The 21,006-nt window shown below is 55.8% G+C and overlaps 1 protein-coding gene across 1 annotated transcript in view; it reads right to left on the bottom strand.

Annotated features, from left to right (window-relative positions):
- The window catches only part of LOC311632903 (cadherin-23-like), a 299,605-nt gene that overhangs the window by 85,276 nt on the left and 193,323 nt on the right, over positions 1-21,006 (bottom strand). The window contains exons 10-11 of the mRNA XM_084904920.1: positions 14,790-14,902; positions 12,876-13,064 (exon numbers count right to left, since the gene is read on the bottom strand). Coding sequence (XP_084761046.1) covers positions 12,876-13,064; positions 14,790-14,902 — 302 coding nt within the window. The remainder of the gene's footprint in view (positions 1-12,875; positions 13,065-14,789; positions 14,903-21,006) is intronic.

The following is a 21,006-nucleotide window of genomic DNA, read 5'->3' on the forward strand; positions in this document are numbered from 1 at the left end:
GGAGCGTGGGGGGGAAGGAGAGAGGCCCGGAGCTGATGTGCTTCTGTGACCTCGGGTAACCTACCTGCTCACTGCGCTGCCTGTCAAATGAGGGCTCCCTTTGCCTGCAGGAGGCCTAGAGGATAGAGATCATGGCCATTTAGAGGCCAGAATCCTGGGAGTCCCACGGTCCTGAGAGCCAAGAAAGTGGGCAATTTCCTCTCCCTTCCCTTCCTAGCCTCTGGCAGGTGAAGCGGCCCCGACTCAGGCCCCCTTCCCTGTGAACAAAGACACCACAAGTGCCCTAAAAAAGGGTCCTGGGCTGAGTCAGGGTGCTGAGCCCCAGGAAGATGGGTGATATGCCTAGAGTCAGCCCCTCGGGTCACTCAGCCACCACTGGGCATCCCAGAGCCAAACTAGGCACAGCTGCCCAGGCCTGCAAAGAGTCCCTCCTACTTGATACGTTCCATGCCTCTCAAGGTACACACGCACTGGCCAAACAGTGACTACAGCTACATGGACAAAGGCATAAATGCATAAATGAATGAGCTCCATGAGTGTATCTGCGAGTGTGTGGGTGTGAGAAAAAACAGAGAGAAGACAGAGACAGGAGGAAGTGCAGAAAGGGAGGCAAGAGAGATAATCGGATTCTAAGAGAAACTAAGACAAATCAGAAAGAGAGAAGATAAGAGATATATAGATATATATAGAGAGAGAGAAAGGGGGGAGAGAGAGAGAGCGAGAGCGAGAGAGCGAGAGAGAGAGAGAGAGAGAGAGAGAGAGAGGGAGAAAGAAAAGGAGAAAGAGAGGAGGGAGAGGGAGAGGGAAAGAGTGTGTGCACAGGGCACTGAGCTAAGGAACTAACAGGAGGTAAAGATGAAACCTGCAGGCCTGGCCACTGCCCAGCAGGGTGAAACAGATGGCGGCAGCTGCCACCTGCTGGTCCTCCTAGCCTGCCCCTCGCAGCGCCGGGATTCCAAACTCTAGCCTCATTCCACCACTCCCTTTCCCACAGGCCCACATGTAGCCTCTGGCCATTCATTTTGTCCCTGTTACCCTTGGTCACTGTCTTCATGATTAACCAACCCAAAGCACGCGCTGAGGATATCACTCATGCTCCAGAACACCAATGGCTCCCAGTTGCCTGCTGAATTAGGATCAAATTCACCGGGCTTTCAAGGCCCGCCAGCCTCCCTCTTTGGCTTTGCAGTAGGGATGTATTACACACTTGCACGATTAAATGACAGTGAGAGAAGGATGCTGCTGGGTCTAAAAGTCCACCAGTGCCACTGTTTATGCTGGAACCTTTCACTTCATCTTTGGGCGGGGAAATGGCAGGAGTGGAAGAGAGGTCTTCAATAATTGGTAATTTTTATAATTAACATGCTCTGAAATAGACATTTTGGGGTATACCATATGCTGCTCTTTGGCCCCTTGAGTGTGGCTCGGTGTTAGAACTACTTCTTCAAAATAGACTCTCCCAGGACGAAAACTGACTTCTGTGCATGGGCCATGAAGTTTCAGTCGCACTGTAGGTGTGCCCCCCGCACGTGGTATTTTTGTGGACGAGCCACACTCAAGGGGCCAAAGAGCCACATGTGGCTCGAGAGCCGCGGTTTGCCGACTACTGGGGTATACAGTTCTGTGAAGTTAACACATGGATGGATTTGTGTTGCCCCATCACAACCAGGGTACAAAACAGCCCCCAAACCCCAAGAACTCTCCTATGCTCTCCCTCTACTCTCACCTCTGCTACCCAAACCCCTGCTCACCGCTGATTGGTCCTCCATCTTTGTCTTTGGAGAGTGTCATGGGATCATGCAGGATGCAGCCTTTGAGACTGGCTGCTTCACCTGCATAACGCCTTTGAGATCCCGATTCTCACTTCACCTTAGCGGTCTGCTTACCCAAGCACAGCGCCATCCCTAAGGGCATGAGACTGCGTTATTGCAGCTGCATGGACCACAGAGCTTGGGGAGCCCTGCATCCCTCTCAGGGCTGAGCCAAGGGTGTGCCAGGGGAGGGCATTAAGGCAGGTGGGAGAAGAGGGTCAAGTGGGTTTAAAAAAAAAGCCTGGCAGGCCTGCTCTGTGAATCTGAGAGGAGGATTTGGACATTCCCTAATGAGGGCAAGGAAGAGTCATTACAAAGGGAAAGTAAACCAGATTCACATGCTAATTGATGACTGGGCTGGAAGTTAGGGCAGGCTGCCTCCGTCCTCCTCCCGCTGCCTCCATCCTCCTCCAGTCTTCTAGTGCAGTGGTCAGCAAACTCATTAGTCAGCAGAGCCAAATATCAACAGTACAACACTGAAATTTCTTTTGAGGGCCGAAAACCGACTTCTGCGCATGGACCATGAAGTTTCAACCGCAGTTTGCCGACCATTGGCCTAGTGCTCCCTCTTAGTCCTCTCCTACCTCGGGGACAGCTCCTTCTCAGTGTCTTTACTGGCATATCCTCATCCGCCCTAACAATGAGGATCCCGGGGGCTGCTCAGCCTCAGCCCTACTCTCTGCTCCACCCACACCCCACTGGCAGTGAGCCCAGCTAGGCCTGTGGCTTTATTTTTATTATTATTATTAATTATTATTATTTAATTTTCCCATTGATTCTTAGAGAGAGTGGGAGGAAGGGAGAGAGACACACAGAGAGAAATATCGATGGGTTGCCTCTGCAGACACCCTGACCTGTGTGGAGCTAGGGATTGAGCTTGTCACTAAGGTGCATGCCCTTGACCAGAATCAGACCTGGGACCCTTCGGGCTGAGGGCTGACACTGTATCCTCGGAGCCAAACCGGCGAGGGCGTAGCCCTGTGGCTTTATGTACAGTCCAGATGCTGGCCTGGAGACGCTGACATTTCTGTCTGCAGCCAGAGCCGCAGCGGGGTGGGTGGCGGGAGCCTGCTTGGCTCCTGTTAGGTTTCCAGGCTCCGGGAGCGCCTGTGAGTCACACTGGCGGTGGAGCTGGGCTGCGGTAGGAGCATCTCCATCACAGAGACCCACACGTTACCCATGAGGAGCCCCGCCCCGCCCCAGAGCTGCCTGGTGGGTTCCTACCAGCCCACCCCTCTGCCTTCTCGGCACGTGGTGTGGTGTCTGACAAGCACGTCACACATAACACGCTGAAAGCTAACTGTGAGTTCCACCTTCTCCCCAGAACCTGCTGCTTCTCCACCTCAGGAAGTAAGACTCCATGTTTCTAATGCTCAGGTCAGACACCCTGTGCAGTCATTCTCACATCCTTCCAAGGCCACCCCATGCACATCAGCAAATCCTACTGCCTCTCCCTTCAATCAGGCCCAGGCGCTGACCACTGCACTCTCCACAGCGCCTACAATCACCGGCCTGCCTCGTGTTGTCTAAGCCAGAATGTTCCTTTAAAAAATTTGTTAGAGATGAAATTCACTGTTTTAACACCAAAAGCATACAAATCCAGAGGCTTTTAGTATATTCATGATATAGCAACTACTACCTTTATCCGGTCCCCAAACATTTTCATCTCTCCAAAAGGAATCCCCACATTCATGAGCGCTCACTCTTCATCTGCCTCCCCTGGTCCAGTGGTCAGCAAGTCACATGAGGCTCTTTGGCCCTTTGAGTGTGGTTCTTCCACAAAATACCACGGCCTAGGCGAGTCTATTTTGAAGTGGCATTAGAAGTTTAAGTTTAAAAAAGTTGGCTCTTAAAAGAAATTTCAATCATTGTACTGTTGATATTTGGCTCTGTTGACTAATGAGTTTGCCGACCTCTGCCCTGGTCCCTACAGTCACTCACTGACTCCTTTCTGTGGATTTGCCTCTTGGGGACATTTCATACAAATAAAATGATACACGATGTGGCCTTTTGAGTCTGGCTTCTTTTTACCACGCACAATGTCTTCTAGGTTCACCCATGTGAACCATCTATCAGTACTTCACTACCATAATCTATATAATAAAAGCCTATGAGACTGTCACGGCAGAACGACTGGTCACTATGATGCACACTAACCACAGGGGACACACGTTCAATGCAGGAGCTGCCTCTTGGTGGTTAGGGCGCTCCCACAGAGGGAGCACTGCTCAGCAAGAAGCCAGGCTCACAGCTGATGAGCACAGCGGTAGCGCTAAGGATCCATGGGGCGGGCCAAAGCCTGCAGGCGGACATGTGAGAGGGTGCAGGCCGGGCTGGGTGCAGGCCGGGCTGAGGGGACACCCCCCCCCCCCCCCCCCAGTGCACAAATGTTGGGCCTCTAGTGGTTGAATAATATTCCACTGTGTGGCGAGACAACATTCTGCTCTACCCACTCCTCAGCTGATGGGCTTCAGGTTGTTTACACAGAGCACTCCTTTGAAATGTCAATCAGAGCAAGTCCCTAGCTCCCTGCTCACTACCCCCAGGTAGCTGCCTGCCTCCCTCCTGTGAGCGCCAAGCCCTGACAGCGCTCCAGCGGGTCTGACCTCCTCTTCCTTTCCTGGTGTGCAGGCCACTGTGCTTGCTGTTCCCCTGCTTAGAATGCTCTCCCTCCCAATAGCAGGCTGCCTCCGTCCTCCCACTGCCTCCATTCTCCTCCGGTTGCCTAGTGCAGTGGTCACTTCACTGAGGCCTCTCCTCAAATGTCATCTTATCAGAGAAGCTCCCCCTTCCCAAGACTCCCTTAAACCCCTCGCCTGGCTTTGCTTTCCTCCATGGCTCACACACCACTTGACGACACACATGCATTTACTTGTGTGATTCTTTCGTCTGCCACCCCTGGACCATAGCTGACTGAGGCCTGGACTTGGTGCTCACTTGGTACCTAGAACCACATCCAGAGCATAGGAGTTGCTCCAGAAATACTGAATAAGTGAACTAGCATATGAATTCCCACCTCCCCGCTCCACTCAACAGCCCCACAGGGCATCTCTTACTTCTTCCTGCCCAGGCCTGGGCGCACCGGCCTGTGCCTCACGCACACTGCGGGTGGTCTGTGCTGCTCTGTGACTTACGCAGGAGGCTCCTCTCTGAGCCTCGCGTTGCTCCTGAGAGCAGAGCAGAGCAGAGCAGAGATATCTGCCTGTTGACACGAGACTCAGGGCCCAAGTCACGACGAAGGACCAAAACCTGCTCTGCACTGGCTAACCGGCTGTCAACGTAGGACGCCCTTGAGCTGGGCCATTCCTTCTTCCTCTCAATTCCTTTCTCAAACGAAGTGGGTGACAGATGGAAATGGAGGCCTGGGGATGGAGAAGGGAAGGTCTCCACCCTGTGCTTTCATGGGCAGTGACACCACCACCATGAAAGCTTGCTTTGCCAGCAAAGGCCTCTGGCCCCTCCCTCCGGATCCTGCACAGATGCCCCCTCCCAGGGCACGGAGCCTGCAGCGCCCAGGCAGGCGGGACAGGGTGCTGGCTCTGGGGAGGAGGCTCTGTGCCCTCCTGGGTGGCCCACCCTCACCACAGCTGCCCGGCAGGACTCTTCAGTCCCTCTTTCTTGTTGACTAGGGTGTTTCCCAACCCACGGTCACAGCGATGGGGTGAGACACTTGGGTACAACTCCCAGTGGAGCTGTGCTTAGCGTTACTCTTTGAGGCAGGGGCACAGACAAAACACACCAGCTGTTGCTGTCAGGGGCACTGCCAGAGGCGGCAAAAGGGGGTAAGGGGAGTGTGGGTGGAAGAAACCACGTTCTAGGGTGGGACTGGGCTCACTGGTGCCCATGGCGAAGGGGCACCAAGGTGGGCATGAGGTAGCCAAGAGGCGATGGAGAGAGGAAGAGGGATGGAGAGTGAGGTTGTTGGTTCTGCTCGCCTCCCAGTGGGGTTTTCAGGAAGACCAGCCGCTGCTTTCAGGGAGTGTGACTCCCATGATAAAATGACTCCCAGTCTCTCCCATCCACTCCGTCCTGCTCACGAGCGTGGGTGGTGGTGGGTATGGGGAAGGAGACCACCACCAGGGGGCTGGGTGAGAGGGGACTGACCCCCAAATCCCATGACCTCCAGCTGCTGGGGACTGAGCTGAGGGCACAGGGGCGAGAGCGGGTGAAGGATGGGCCCTGGCACTAGGGCTGCGAACTAGGCTGCCCGCTCCACACCTCGCCAGGGCTGTGGGCTGGTGTAAACAGCATGATCATTAGATTACAAACGAGACTAAATTAGGAGGTGTCTGCACCCCGCTGAGGACACCCTCCGGTCCTCGGGGAGGCTGGAGCTTAGCACGGAGGGAGGCATCACACCACGGGACGCAGCCATGCACAGAGAAATCCTCATAATCATCATCGTCGCCATAAGAGCCTCAGCGAAGGCAACTGGGGAGAAATTAATGGGAAAAGCACAGGCAGGGCTGCCCCGCTCCCCTTGGCTTCCCTTCCAGAGCCGCTGCTTTGAAGTCGACAGATACTTTCCTGGAGAGCCTGCTCTTGGGGGAGAAACCCTAGAAATGTGAGCCGAAGCTGAGACAACAGAGGACTTGCAAACGGGCCCCTGCCCACCACCACCACCACAGGGGAAGAGGTGGGGCACGTGTTCACCCAGGCCCCTCGGATCCCAGGGACCAGCTCTGCTGACGTTGCTTTGGGTGGACACTCTGCAGCAGAACCAGCAGAGCCGTTGAGAACCAGGAGCCGCCAGGATAGGCGCTCTGGCTGGGGGAATGGGGATAAGCCCTCACCCTACCTGCTCCCTGCTCTCCTGCACGGGGTGAGTGGTGCCGAACGTCAGAGGCGTGTCCTCATTTCCCTTGTACCTCCCGGGAGGTTCCAGTTTCCTCCCTAAAGGAGGGAAAGAAGGGCCTGGATACCTGAGCACCATACACCCACAGAGAGGGCAGGAGCCTGCATCTGCTGCCACGGATGCTGGCTGCCAGGCCTGCCCCCTCGTCCCTGCTTCTCGGGTTTGGGTTCGAGTTCAAGTTGCTTTGGAAAACTAACAAAGCAGCCGTCCAGGCCCTGGGCCACCTCAGCAGGCCGGAGGAGTAAGGCACTGAAATTGCTCCCTGGTGGCCGGGAGCTAGGTTCCCGTGTCTCTACTGAAAAGTAGACGCTGGTGGAGGATTGAAGGGGCCCAGGTGAGCAGTGGCCTGGAGGGTCCGGAACGGGAAAATGGACCCTCAGCTGAATGTGTGACATGGAGCAAATGTCCTCCCTGCTCCCACCCTAGCCTAGCCTACCCTACCCCACGGGGCTGTGTGGCCCAGACCCCAACTCAGGACAGTGAAATGTGGGCGGAGGGGGGCAGCCTGAGCAGGGAGTCGGCTGAGGATGGCAGTCAGTGAGCAGTTATTAAAGAGGGGTTGCACCGTTTTGGGGGCCATAGACCCCCTGACAGTACGGGGAAGCCCCTTCTCAGAATAACACTGTAAATTGTATAATGTAGAACAAAATCACAAAGTCAACTAATTATTTTGAAATACAGTCATCGGAGTATTTTTAAAGGGTATTATGGTAGAATTATGTGCCTTTTAATGCATTATACAATGCAACTTGGCCAGGGGTCTACTATATGCTATAATTTCAAAGCAGTAATGAGTGTGAGTGGCATTTTGAGATCCATGGGACACCTGTACTACGTGAACATACCTGTGATTTCTCCTGGGGTCAGTCACAGGTACCATGAATGCCTCTGTGGTTTATTTTTTTTTTCATTTTTATTTTTAATTTATAATTAAAGGGAGTGGCTCAAGTTCAGTGAGAGGTTAGTGAAAATAAAGGTGCAGCGTTTTCTCCATCCAGGGTCATGGATGCCTGGGGGTTCCACAGGCCCCCTCTCCCAGGTCAAGAACCCGTGGCTGGCAGGAAACCTGGGAGGGGCCGGCAGCCACACAACCTTGAGGCCACGTGAGGATTGGGCCCGAGACACCGCCGGCTGGACAGACTGACTAACGGGAACAAATGCGAAATTAAATGTAAATAAACACGCGGTTGCGGGCTGGGCTCTCGGACGGGCCTGGAACACACGTGGGGTGGAAACGGAGGGTGATGGATAAAAGCAGCGCCGAGATGAGAAAACCTCCATCCCTGCTCACAAACCCCGCACTGTGGAGTACGGCTTTTCTCCCGTCATCTGCTCTCTTTCATTTACTTATTTGGTGACGTTCTCTCCTTGGGGAGGTGGGTCATTCTCTCTGGTTTTCCGTTGCCCCTCAGACAAATGAATGGTGTCATCTCCCGCCTGGAACAGGAATGAGCTCCTGACAGAGGCGTCTCTGCTCACTCTGTCGGGCAGGCGCCCCTCCTGGCCTTGCCTCTTCTCTCTGCCTCCCCCAGCCACGCTGGAAGGTGGGAGGCCCAGGTTGGTGGGGCTAAACTTTTGAGGAGAATGGGGAGCCCCGCAACACATGCAAGAGGCATAGGATGGAGAGTTCAAGGCCAAGCTCTGAGACCCGCGGTCTGGGTGACCTTAGGGAAGCCCTTTGAGCTCTCTGAGCCTTGACTGCTCCGCGCTGAAAAGGACACGAGAATACAGAGAGCTCTCCGGGCTGGGGCCAATACAGTCAGACGCTAGGACTGGGGAGGGGGCGGAGAGGGGAGGGTGGGAAGCACAGGCAAGATCAGGAGAGGAAAAGTTAAGCAAGTGGAGAAAATGCAAAGAACATGTTGGGGGCAGGAGGTGGGCATGGATAAGGTGGCATCAAAGCGAACAAGTGTGCGGCTTGCTTCCCGTGGCTTCCCTGAGCCCGAGGAAGGACAGGAGCCCGCCCCGCAGCCAGGCAGGGGGATGAAGCTGCCACAGCCTCTCATTTGAAACTCAGAGACCGGCTCCCACACCAAGGCTGACTCCTGGGGCCTCTGCCTTGAGATGATCTTTTTTTTGTGTGTGTGTGTGTGATTTGCATTACAACCGTTTATTTGCATCTCAACTGTCACACAGAATAAATGGGTTGTTGGTTCCAGCCCACCCTGTCCCTTCCTCCCCTGGCTTCTGCGAGTTTTCTATAGCCGAGAAAATAAGAAGAAATTACTCCCGCAGACTTGACAATGAGGATGGAGTCCTTGGGAGATAGAAAGGGCCTCTTTCGAGCCCTTGGCCGCCTGGAATGGCCGGGCAGAGCCTGAGAGGCAGCAGGTAACCGAGGAGAATCCTCTCTGCACAGCAGAGAGGATGCCAGGATCATCTGGTCTTTGTGGGTTAGATTGGCATCCTCATTAGGAATGACGGCTACAAAGTGCTGACTGGAAGGTTCTACTGCTTCCTCCTTCCCTTTCTGTCTGCCATCAGCACCCTCTACTGCCCCAAAGTGGACATTTGGGGTCACCTTCCTACACAAACGTGGCCAGGAGCTAAGCTTCAGCATAACAGCCCCGAGTGAAAAAAAATATATATATTTTATTGACTTTTTTACAGACAGGAAGGGAGAGAGATAGAGAGCTAGTAACATCGATGAGAGAGAAACATTGACCAGCTGCCTCCTGCACAACCCCCCACTTGGGATGTGCCCGCAACCAAGGTACATGCCCTTGACCAGAATAGAACCCGGGACCTTTCAGTCCGCAGACCGATGCTCTATCCACTGAGCCAAACCGGTTTCGGCAGTTTGGGTCATGCTTTAACCCCACTATACTGAAGTGCCTCCCAAGTACCGGGCACTGGTCTACATTGGTGAGCAAAAGCAGGCCTGTCCCTGCCCGTGGCTCATTCCGGCTAATCGGGAGACAGATATTAGCTCCTCACACTAATAATGCAAGATCACGGTCATGGGAGCGCAAGGGGGAATGACACGGCTCCACAGGATCGGTGACAGAGGGACCTCTCCTCTCCACACGCTCCCTGTCTTCCTCCAAGTTTGCTCAACAGACACGTTTTCCCACCACACGTAGCAAGTCCAGAGTCACCTGTTTGCTCAGACACAAACCCCAACAGACATATTCTCTCATCGGAAAGGAGACGGGAGAAATGACAATTAGAAAGCCTCTTACAAAAGTTGCCCGAGTTTTCTCTGAGTTTTCAGTGGCCTCTGCCTTTTCTGTTCCTGTTGGCAACGTGGCCGAACGCTCCAGCCTGGGATCTGGGGCCTGACCCTCAGCGCCACGCTGGGGTGTTGGCGAGTGGAGACATCAGAGATGAAGAGACAGGCAGCTTAGAAGGCAGTTTGTCCCTCCCTCTTATTTAGCAAGCGGCCCAGGACCACATGGTGGTGTGTGTGTGTGTGTGTGTGTGTGTGTGTGTGTGTGTGTGCATGTGCAGCTCTATTGGGAGCCCGGAGCAGGAGATACCCTTAGGGTGGGACAGTCTGGGCCTTGGGGCTGTGGCTCCTCTGGATAGTTCTCTTCCCGAATCTCACTGTGCCCGGGGGAAGTGGAACCCCGTGGGGAGGAGGGGAGTCTGTCACAGTCAGAGACGCTGGCGACCTCCCCGGGGAAGACAGGGGAACGGTCTCTAGCTGTGCTGGATCCCGTGTCTACAGCAGGCGTGCTGGTGCCTGTGCCTGGGTGGGAAGCCGTCACTAGAGGCAGACTCTACCCAGTCACCCCTCAGGTTCCTGGAGATGCCTCAGAAAGGACTGCCAGCAAAGAGAGCCTGAGATCAAACCCAAGCGGTCAGAGTGATCTTGGAACCCCCATCTCCATCTCCATCCCCACTCCCACCAGTCACGGAGCAGGGCCTGGGGGGTTTGGGACCTGCTGGTGGTGATGCTCCCTGAACCCCTCTGGTTAGCACCTGTGTGTGGCAGGCACCACACTAGGTCCTATGCACGAATCATGGGGTCCCCTCCCCTCCATGTCCCCTATGGCAGACACAGATGGATGGCTGCCGCCCACATTCACAGCCTCCTGGCAGCGAGGTGGGGCATGCAGCCAGTTCTGGCGGATGGGCCCACTCTGGGACGAAGCACAGAGGAGCCGGCGCTTAACCCCCCAGCTGTCCCCTCCCTGCTGCAGGGACCAATGGAACTGCAGTGTGCACCTGAGTATGTCGCTTTTACACAGGCGAGGGAAGCAAGGCTTAGAAGGGCCAATGACTCACCCAAGGTCACAGAACTGGCAAATGGTGAGGTGGGACTTGAACACAGGCCCCATCCGATTCCAGAGATTGGGCCGTGAACACCACACAAGCTGCCTCACCCCTGGATTGCCTCTAAAATTACACCCAAATTCCCTGAATGGCATTTAAGGTGTGTCCCAGCCCACCTTCCCACCCGCTACACAAACCCTGCGTCAGTCACGTGATTCGCCACCTGCTCCCTCCATCCACTTGTAGGCGGCCCCCTCTGGGCCTCTCCGTGGGCCGCTGTCTGCCCGCCAGCCCTCCTGTGCTTAGGTGCACTATCTGATTTACGCCCCAAGGCTCAGCCCTCGCCCGCCTCTTGTCAGAGAGCCTTTCTCGACTCCTGGCCCCTAAGTCCCCTTCCTTGCGGAGCTCCAGAGCCCTCGCTGGTGCCTCCCTGGGCCTGGGCCCTCACGCCAGTACCGGCCTCTGCTCTCCTGGGCTGTTGTTATACCCGCTTATCTCCACTTTCTAAACGTTCTGCATGTCTGTATATGTTTTATTCTATTTATATTTCTAAATTCCCTCCCAAGGACACATTTTTCCTGATTCTAGAGAAAGAGAAAGGGAGAGGGAGAGAGGGGAAAAGAAACATCGATGCAAGAGAGAAACATGGATTGGTTGTTTTCTATACACGTCTGGACCTGGGATCGAACCTGCAACCTGGGTATGTGGCCTGACTGGGAATCAAACCCTCAACCCTTCAGTGCACAGGACAATGCTCCAACCAACTGAGTCACAGCGGCCAAAGCTTGTATACGTTTTAAAAGGTCCCTACCACATTTGTGTAAACACATTTGGGTCACTGGGAAAGGACCATGGGGTTATGCTTCCTGAATTCCCTCAAGGGGCCAAATATAGATCCTTATAAACAGTACGTGCTTAATGCATACTTTAGTTATCAGACAGATGGGTCTGAAATGACTTAGCAAAAGATGGAGGCATGTATGCGCACGCACACACACACTCAGGAACTGATCTGCCCCTGTGGCTCTGAGTCCTAGCAGGGGACCGTGTCCAGTTGAGAGAAGCTGGCAGGAGAGGAGAGGAGAGGGGTGTGGGAGGTAGGACTTCGGGGGAGGGGGGATGGGCAGGCAGGCATGCTGGGCAGTTTCAGAGCAGTGAGAGTGGAGAGGGGCAGGAGGAGTGAGGAGAGAGCTGGGCCTGGACAAGGCCAGTGCAGAAGCCCCGAGTGAGGAGTCATTGCAGGAAGGACCTCGGGCTGGGAAACCTGAGCTGAGTGGGCTGGGGGAGCAGCGGTAATAAACGGAAGTCCTGTTGACAATTGTGGCTGTGACGGGCGAGGGAGAGGGGCCATGAGGAAGGGTTGGGGAGGAGGCAGGCTGAGAGGGCCCATCCACAGAGAAGCCTGCCTTGTCCAGGCCTGGCCCGTGGGCCGTGGCCCATGTCACAGGGCCTGCGAAGGCTCATGGGGCTGCAGCCTAGCCCCAGGGCCCCCTCCCTCCTGTCCCTCTCGACCTCTTCCCCACTTGAGGCCCAAGTCCCTTCCTTTTAAGACTGGCCTCAGCCAGGTGGGTCCTTGGGCAAGGGGTTACCTCTGGGGTCTCCTATTGCCTGGACCTCCTTGAAAGCACTTCCACTCCCCCCATGGAAAAGGAGGGGTCATGGTTACACTGACAGCAGGAGTAAGACATCCTTGCAAGGTCATCCGTTATACAAGAACCTCCACCTTTCAAAATGTCTATTTTCTGGTGTATGTTTTATAATGCACACACTGTATTAGAACAATCATGTCTATAGCTCCTAAATAAATGGGGGTGTATATTCTAACTTTTTTTTTGCAGGGGGTAGGGAGTAGTGGAAAAGTTAGAGACTACTGGTTCTTGCAGCCTTGTTTATCCTCGGAACACAGCAGGGGCGGGGCTGTAGCACAGAGACGCCAGCTGCCCCGCCCAGGCAGGGGGTGGGTCTAGATGGGCCATAGTTCCAGGGCTCACCTCGTCCTTGTCCACCACCTGGATGAAGAGGGGGAGGGCAAAGCCGACCTGCGCCAGCTCAGTGATGGCCACGCTGTACTCGGAGGCGTTGAACTCTGGGGCGTTGTCATTGATATCGATAACCAGGATGTTGAAGGTCGTGGTGACTGTGGCGTCGGAGGGAGTGCGGTCATCATTCAGCTCTGTGCCCTGCAGACAGCGGACAAACACTTCAGGGTGAAGGCAGCCATGATCACGGTAACAGCTACCGTTTCCCAGGGCTTTCTCAACGCTGGACACAGCGCTCCGTGAGAACCATCCCATCTCATCCTCTCCACAGCCCCAGGGGGGAAGAGCCTACCGTTAGCATTCCCATTGTACTGATCCCCATTTACCAACGAGGAAACTGAGGCCCAGAGAGGGTAAGTAACTTGTGCAAAGAGACACAGCCACTGTAGGTGTCCAACTCAAGCAGTAGGGTTCTGGAACCAAGGGAACGAGGTGGGGTGGAGAGGATAAGACAGATTTGGGGGCTCACCAAGGGGCAAAGGGAGAGGATGCAATTTGGCAAAGAATGAAACTGAGGCCGAGAATTTCTGCGCTGCCATGTCATGTAATCAAGACTTAACTCAGCACCTGCTATGGACTGAGCACTGTGCTAGGCACTGTGAGGGTGTGGATCACACTCAGGAGTGGATGGAATCAGATACCTCGGTGTCCAGTCTCTAGACAAGAGCCCCCAAACCCCAGAATACCTTCCCAGCCCCACCCCAACCTCTGAGCCAGTGTCTCTGGGCATGTTTCACCAGCTCCCAAGGGATCTGCAGTCACAGGGCAGTTTGGGACCTCCCCCTAACATCTCTAATAATAAAAGCATAATATGCTAATCGACTGAACAGCCACCCAAAAGGTCCTTCTGGATGACCTTTTGGAGGAAGCCTGGGCTACAACCATGGGATCGAGGCAGCCGCTGTGGCTGCGAAGGCCTACTCTTGCACAAATTTCATGCATCGGGTCTCTAGTCTTCTATAAAGATGGACAACGGAGCTCAGGGTCCCGCAGTGAGTTGGTGGCTGCAAGGGGACCAGGAAGCAGCTCTCCCATTGGAGCTGCGGCTCCACAGGAAGGAAGGCTGGGAAGGGCCCACGGGCTGGGTGCTGGTGGTGGGAAGGCCCAGTTGGCCCACACCCGCCTATCAGGTGGACAGGAAGGAGCCAGTGGTGAGAGGGGGCTCCTTACCCCATCACTGCCCAGGCCCTCCCCAGGTCACGGAGAGCAGTTAGGAGCCAGGCTGGGCTGCAACGTCCTCCCCAACGGAAGGGCCTTCTTCCCAGAGCTCTCTCCTCAGGTCTATGCCACCTGCTCTGCTCTCCTCAGTCGAAGGCTGGGCCTGGGAAGGACCCGTGTGGCCGAGGCAGGATCCATGCCCTAAATGGTTTCCCAGGGAATGGCTCGGCAAGTCATTGATTTTAATTAAAACTGGCCATGAGAGGCAGGTGGCTACAGGGGCTGGAGGGGGGTGGGGCGGGGCTGGTGCCCCACCACACCTTCTGGGGTGGGGACCACCACAGCTGCCACCCCTCCCTGCTGCACAGCTGTTTCCTAACAAGGCAATAGCCCCAGGGAAGCCCTGAGAATTAGAAATGGGACAAACCCCAGAAATGGGGTAAACATAAGAATCTGAGGTGGCTACAGCAGAGAACTTGGCGTTATGGAGAACAGTATGGACCACGATATGAGCACCTGCTATGTTCCCAGCAAGGCCCCTGACATAGCCCACACCTGATACTCATTGGCGTGAGCCCCGGGAATCAGCACCGGGGGAGAGAGCAGAAGCAATGTGCTTCCTGGGCGCCGACACCTCGGACGCTGCTGGAGGCTGGCCCCACGGCGGGGGCATTCCCTCTGCCCCGATGGAGGCTTCCGGATTCTCACCTTCACCGTCAGGATGAAGCCGTGGCTGTACAGGGGGTTCTCCCGGTCCAGCAGGCCATTCAGGGTCAGCGCGCCACTGATGTAGTCCAGGGCAAAGATGCTGTTGGTATTCCCTGCAAGGAGAGAAGCATTCCGAGTGTGAGTGGGGCCGAGGACAGGTGGACCTGGGGCTGGGACCACGGCTCCTCTTGGGTGTTAAGGATGAGTCAGTCCCTTAAAATGGAGGCTGGATTAAAGAGGATGGAAAGAGCTCTGGAGTGCACGGGAGGACACGGAAGGACATGGAAGTGCATAAGAGGACATGGGAGTGCATGGGAGGACACGGGAGAACATGGGGATGCATGGTCACAGGCATTAGCCATTGTGCTACCGTGGCTTGCTGGGTGCTCGTGTGATCTTCCCGCCCAGCCTAAAAGCCCCCCAAAGACAGGGCCTTTGATAACTCTCCCTCAAGGTCCCTGGCCCGTGCTGACACGCAATAGCAAGCATGCTCCTGAAGAGAGGCTGCTCCCAGCCCACCTGGCCCCTGCATTTGCCTTGAACCCTTCCCAGAAGGCCTGTTCACTTGTCTTCCTGGGAAAAATCCCAATTCTTCTCTCTTCCTCACTAACCAGGGTGTTGGTTCACCCACATACTCACCCACTCACTTCCATTCATGCACACAGCACTCCCCTGGGCAGGGGCGCATGGCCAGGCCCTGTGCTTGGTGCCGTGGGGGGCCAGGATTCTGACTCTAAAGCACGTGCAGCCTGGCAAGGGAGCTTTGACACGGTAAGAATCAGCACCTCTGAGCTTGTAGCAGAGGGAGGCTGTTCACACAGGGAACGGCTCAAACAAGGAGAGCTTCATGGAAGTGGTGGCATTGGTTCCCTACACCACAGACCCACTGAATGACCTTGGGCAACTGATCTCACCCCTCTGTGTTTCTTTATCTGTGAAATGGGGATAATATTGGGTCTATCTCATAAGGTTATGAGAATTAAATGAATGTTTATATATCTCCTATATAATAAAAGGGTAATATGCAAATAGACCGAATGGCAGAACAACTGAACAACCAGTCTAAGTGTAATATGCTAATGATATGCTAAGGCCGCTCAACCGCTCGCTATGACGTGCACTGACCACCAGGGGGCAGATGCTCCAACCAGTAGGTTAGCTTGCTGCTGTGGTCCTGCCCATCCAGACTGAGCAAAATGGGCCAGACGTGCCCTGGAGCCCTCCCATGGTCCCTCCCTGGTCTGATTGATCATTCACTGGTGGGGTCCTTCGGCCTGGCCTGTGCCCTCTCACAATCTGGGACTTCTTGGGGGATGTCGGAGAGCCGGATTCAGCCCGATCCTGCAGGCCACTCCCCTTGGGAGGGCACCAGACGCAGAGCACATGGCTGGCGAGCACTGCTGTGGCAGTGTGAGCCTCTCCCAATCGGGACTGATTGGTCAAAAGTCCGCAGCAGGCACAGTGGTGCCGGGATGAGCGGGAGTGGCAGGTAGAAGCCACAGGTGGCATTGACTGCGAGTTTTGGCCTGATCCTTGCAGGCCACCCAGAGGGACGCCACCCGTGCAGGAATTCATGCACCAGGCCTCCAGTGTGTGTGTGTGTGTGTGTGTGTGTGTGTATTAGCTTGGAACAGCTTGTGGCACAAAACGAGCACTCAGTAAGTGTGGTTTGAGCTGGGCCCTGGATGACAGACAGAACTGGGAAAGCGAGTGGGTAGATACTGATTCCACAAGAGGGAACTGATCCCAGGCCTTCCACACATACAGGGGGATACAGGGGTCACCCATGGAAGCTGCCATATCTTCCTGTTCCTCCCTCTGCCCAGCAGTAAAGGGACTGCACAGGAGGAGATCGTATCATCCCTGGAATGAAATGGGGAAAAGGCAGAGGGGAGACAATTTCCTCTTCTAACGTCAGGCCTTAGGACAGAGGCTGTTCTTGGCCAACCGTATGCTGGTCAGCTTTCACCTGTTTGGTGGCTGGAGGCCTGCTCGCCCCCGCGCCCCTCCTCCCCCATCCCTGCCGCGGAGGTTGGCCCAACTGGGGAGAGGCTGCTGATGCCTGCGGAGCCCATTCAGGTCTCATGTCACTCTCAGCCTGTGGGCTTTGGGGCCTCGGATGTGGGGCCAGGCCTGGGAGGGGACAGCACGCCAGCCTCCCCCTTGTCTACAGCTTCCTCCTGTGGCCATGGAGAGACCTGGGGACCTTCATCCCCAAGGACAGGGCTGCCAGGAGTCTTGCACACGCAAGAACACAAGAAGTTTCTTTAGCTGGGAATTCTGCTGCTGGGGAACAAGGGGATGCATGCTTCATCTGCTCATCATCAGCCATCCATGCAACAAGCAGTTGCCGAGCTCTTACAAAAAGTATCAGGGCCACATTCAAGTGGGGGAGCCGCCCTCAACCGAGCACTCACATCACAAGGTGATCGGTTCTGAGGAGGTGAAGCACAGACATTGCAGGGCCCTTTGGGGCCGGCTCCTCTGAGCCCCTAAATGCCACGCTGAAAGGCTGCCCAGAGGCAAGGCCTCGGAGCCTTCTGCTGCCCAGGCCCCCTGCAGGCATGAGCACCCCCACTCCAGCTCCTACTTCCAGCATCCCGTCATTCCAGATTTGCATATAAATTTATTCTTCCCAATAAAGGAACCTATCAAATGTTTAACTGAATGCGATTCCATTTTTACCTTTGCAAGATTTTCCCTATAAATCATCCACATACCAGAAGGCCCTTGCCGAACAATGTGCTTGGTTCTCAGTTTGGACAATAGGGTTGCCTACCTTGGTCCTCTCAACTGGGACCCCGCCGCCCCCCGCCCAACACCTTCCCCCCATTGATGGCCACATAACCCATCCCAAACCCAGAGTCTGTCCCAGGACATAAAACACCCCTCCTCTGACCTAGGCACCTTCTCCAACAAACCTGCAGGCAAATATCCCCCAGGGGGCACTCATTCAAACTTGAGGACCCTCCCCGAAACACACACACACACACACACACACACACACACACACACACGTCCTGTTCACACATCTCTGTGTGAAGCTCACCCCTAACCTCCTGCTAAGTAAGAATCATCTGCAGGACCAACAGCCAGAAAGGGTTACACCCAGGGAGTTGACAAGGCCACCTGAATGAGGCACAGGCTCGAATGGTCCTACCGTCGCCATGGCAACATCAGCACCTACGGGGATGCTGGCTGGGGTAGGGGCAGGAGGCGAGCCCTGCTTCCTCCCTTCACAGGGAGGGCCAAGAGCAGGTCTCATTCGAAGTCTGACTGATTAGCTCACTCCTTCATGTGAATTCATACTCAGCACCTACTCTGTGCAAGGAGCGGGAGAATCAGTACAGGAAAGCAGGCAAGGTTCACGCCTCCAGACTCAGGGTCCACATCAACGTTCATGATGTAATCACACCATTGAACGTAGAAGTACTTGCTGAGCTAAGGCCCCTGGAGAAAAGCAGCACAGAGTGGAGTAGAGAGGTGGTTAAGATTATGCCCTCTGGAGGCAGACCGAATGGGTTCAGACCACAGCTCTGCTACTTGCTGGCTGGGGACCTTGGTCAAGTCACCTAACACAGCTGGGCCTCAGTTTCCTGGTCTGTAACATGGGGGCAGCAAGAGTTACTAATATTTAGTGTGTTTCTGTGAAGATTAAATGAGTTAGTACTGTGCCTGGCACATAGGGAGCTTTCAACATGTGGTCACCTCTTCACCCCGCCCCCACCTTACCTCCACCCCAGAAGCCTGTGCCTAGAGCTGTCTGCTCAGTGGGAGCTCCGAGTCAACCCCATCTTCTTGCCTCACAACCAAAGGTCCATGTGCCCAAGTTGGCAGCCCTGAGGCCAAGGCCAAGTACCAAACCTTCAGACCTCTGTAGGGCAGCGCATCCAGGGCTCTGGCCTCTGCTGCCTGTGTCACTCACCCCTCAGAGGGGGTCGGCACTTCCTCGTTCCCTTTCCTAGTCACCACCTCTTACTATCCTCTCTTCCCTGGGGGCGGTGAGCTTGGCAGCCACCCACACACGTTTCTCTGTTATTCTAGAAGCTGATACCCCCATGGCAGCCCTCTGGCCTCCCGACATTCTTATCCAGGTCCCAGAGGGACTGGGGGTGTTGGGGGGAGGCGCACTAGGCACGCCTTTCACCTGTTCGGCCCCCACGGCTGAGCAGAAGGGCAGCTGCTTCCCTCGGATCGACAGGTGCTGTCCTAGGTGTGTGTGGATATACCTAGTAGGGGAGGGTTTCTGGGGGGGAAGGGGCTGCACCTTGAGTGCCCCAAAGTTCTTCTGGGAACTGGTGACTGAAGGCCGACACCCAGGGAAGAAGCAGGCCATTACAGCCCGCTGGTTCTCTTGGGGGCAGCCACTGCCTCTGGAAGCTTTAGGCACCAAGCCCTCTTCAGCTGTGCAGAAAAGAGGGTGTGGATCAAGTCTGCAAAAGCATGAAAAGTGGCCCAGGGGGGCCAGCCTTCTTTCTCTCATTGATGAGAACACAGCAGCTAGGTCAGACTGCAGATAGGAGGACCGGTGAGGAACAGAAGTGGGGACAGGGGTTCAAGTGCTACTGCCCAGAGTTTGATGTAAAAGCAAGAAGAGGTGGAGTGGCAGCTAGAGGGCGCAGCAGAGTCAGGCAGAGGGCTTCTGTGAGGCACAGATAGCCGGTCAAAGGCAGAGCGGAGGAAGTGGGAGGAGGATCCTGGATGGGGGTGCGGGTGGGTAGATGGGGTCAGACTTGGGGATCAGGGAGCCCCCTGGGGAGCTCACCCTCCCACCTTCTGGTCCCTGTGAGGCTGGCAGGCGCTCCCCTCCCCCAGGCTCCCCTCCCCCCTGGCCCCTGCCAAATCTCATCAGTTCTACATCTTGTCCCCTTGTTATCTCGCCCGCAGCATCTTGACCCACAGCCGAGCACAGGTCTGTGCGAGAAGCAGGTGAGTGAGTGGCTGGTGGTGCGTGTGGGAACACAGGCTGATGACTTTCAATTGCTTTGTCTGCTCCGCTGGGCTGACAGCGGCCGCTCGCTCTGCCCTCAGAGTTAGAGAAAAACCCAGGGCTCCCGCCCCGGTCCTTCCCGTTCTTATCATCACCGCCAATGCCGCCGGCTCAGGAAGCCGATCCTGGAAACTGTGCCCGCTCCCAGTGCTCCCAGCCCAGCTCGGCACCCTCAGCACTGCCTGGGGCTCTGGGGCTCGCCTGGTTCTCATGCCCGGTGCCAACGACAGCTCTGCCACTTCTGAGGAGAGGGCTGGGGGCTCCCACGTCTCTCCCTGTGGCACCCACCACAGTGCTCGTTACACATTTGTTGGGTGGCCTGAAGCTCTGCTCCCCTTGGACGGCGGTTAGGAAGGGCAGTGAGCACACACTGGGTGGGCACCCTGTGGGCCTGGCCTGGTGCTGGGGCTGTGGGGACACGAAAGAAGAGCTTGCAAAGACCTCAGGACCTAGTTGGGCTTCTGGGCCAGGCCCTCATCCGCTCAAATGCAAGGCCCTGAAGCAGGGGTCTTCAAACTACAGCCCGCGGGCCACATGCGGCCCGCAGAGGAGTCTGATCCTGCCCGCCAGGTTTTTTGGGCAGTGAGCGCAGCCGAGGTGTTACAGTAGGAATTAGTAGTTCCTATAGTCCGGCCCTCCAGCTCTCTGAGGGACCGTGATCTGGCCCCCACTTTAAAAAGTTTGAGGACCCCTGCAAGGGAGGCAGGAGGCGGGGTGAGATGCCCTGGGGGACCCTGATCCCTCACCTGGACCTCCCCAGGCCCAGAGTCAGGGACCCCCCGGCCGCAGGGCAGTGAGCAGAACTGGGATTTGCACCCCTTCCCTCAGGTGGGCTCTCTGTTAGCCACGGATGCTGCCTGGAGTCTACGCACCTGTCTCATCCACACCCGAGGGAAGACCAGCGCCCGTGCACAGACTCATGTACTGAACACAGACCCAGGTGCCAATGACAGCTCTGCCACTTCTAAGCTGGGAGACCCCCTGCAAACCTCTATCCTCCTGAGCCCCACTCCTCCTCGGTGAAGGGTGGGTGACAGCCCCCCCCCCCCCGGGCCGTGAGTGGATCAGGTGGGGTCCGGGGTGCCTGACAGAGGTGGCGGGTGTTCTGGTCCCCACGGCTTCTTCCCCTGATCTGCCTGCTTTGTGAGGAGAGCAATCAGATAGGGCAGTCCGCACTGTGGCCTGTGTCATCCGGAATGAGCCGTGAGGGCTCCCCCACAACAGCCA

This window comes from Pipistrellus hanaki (genome assembly GCF_964339955.1).
Source record: "Pipistrellus hanaki genome assembly, chromosome: 14".
NCBI lineage: Eukaryota > Metazoa > Chordata > Mammalia > Chiroptera > Vespertilionidae > Pipistrellus > Pipistrellus hanaki.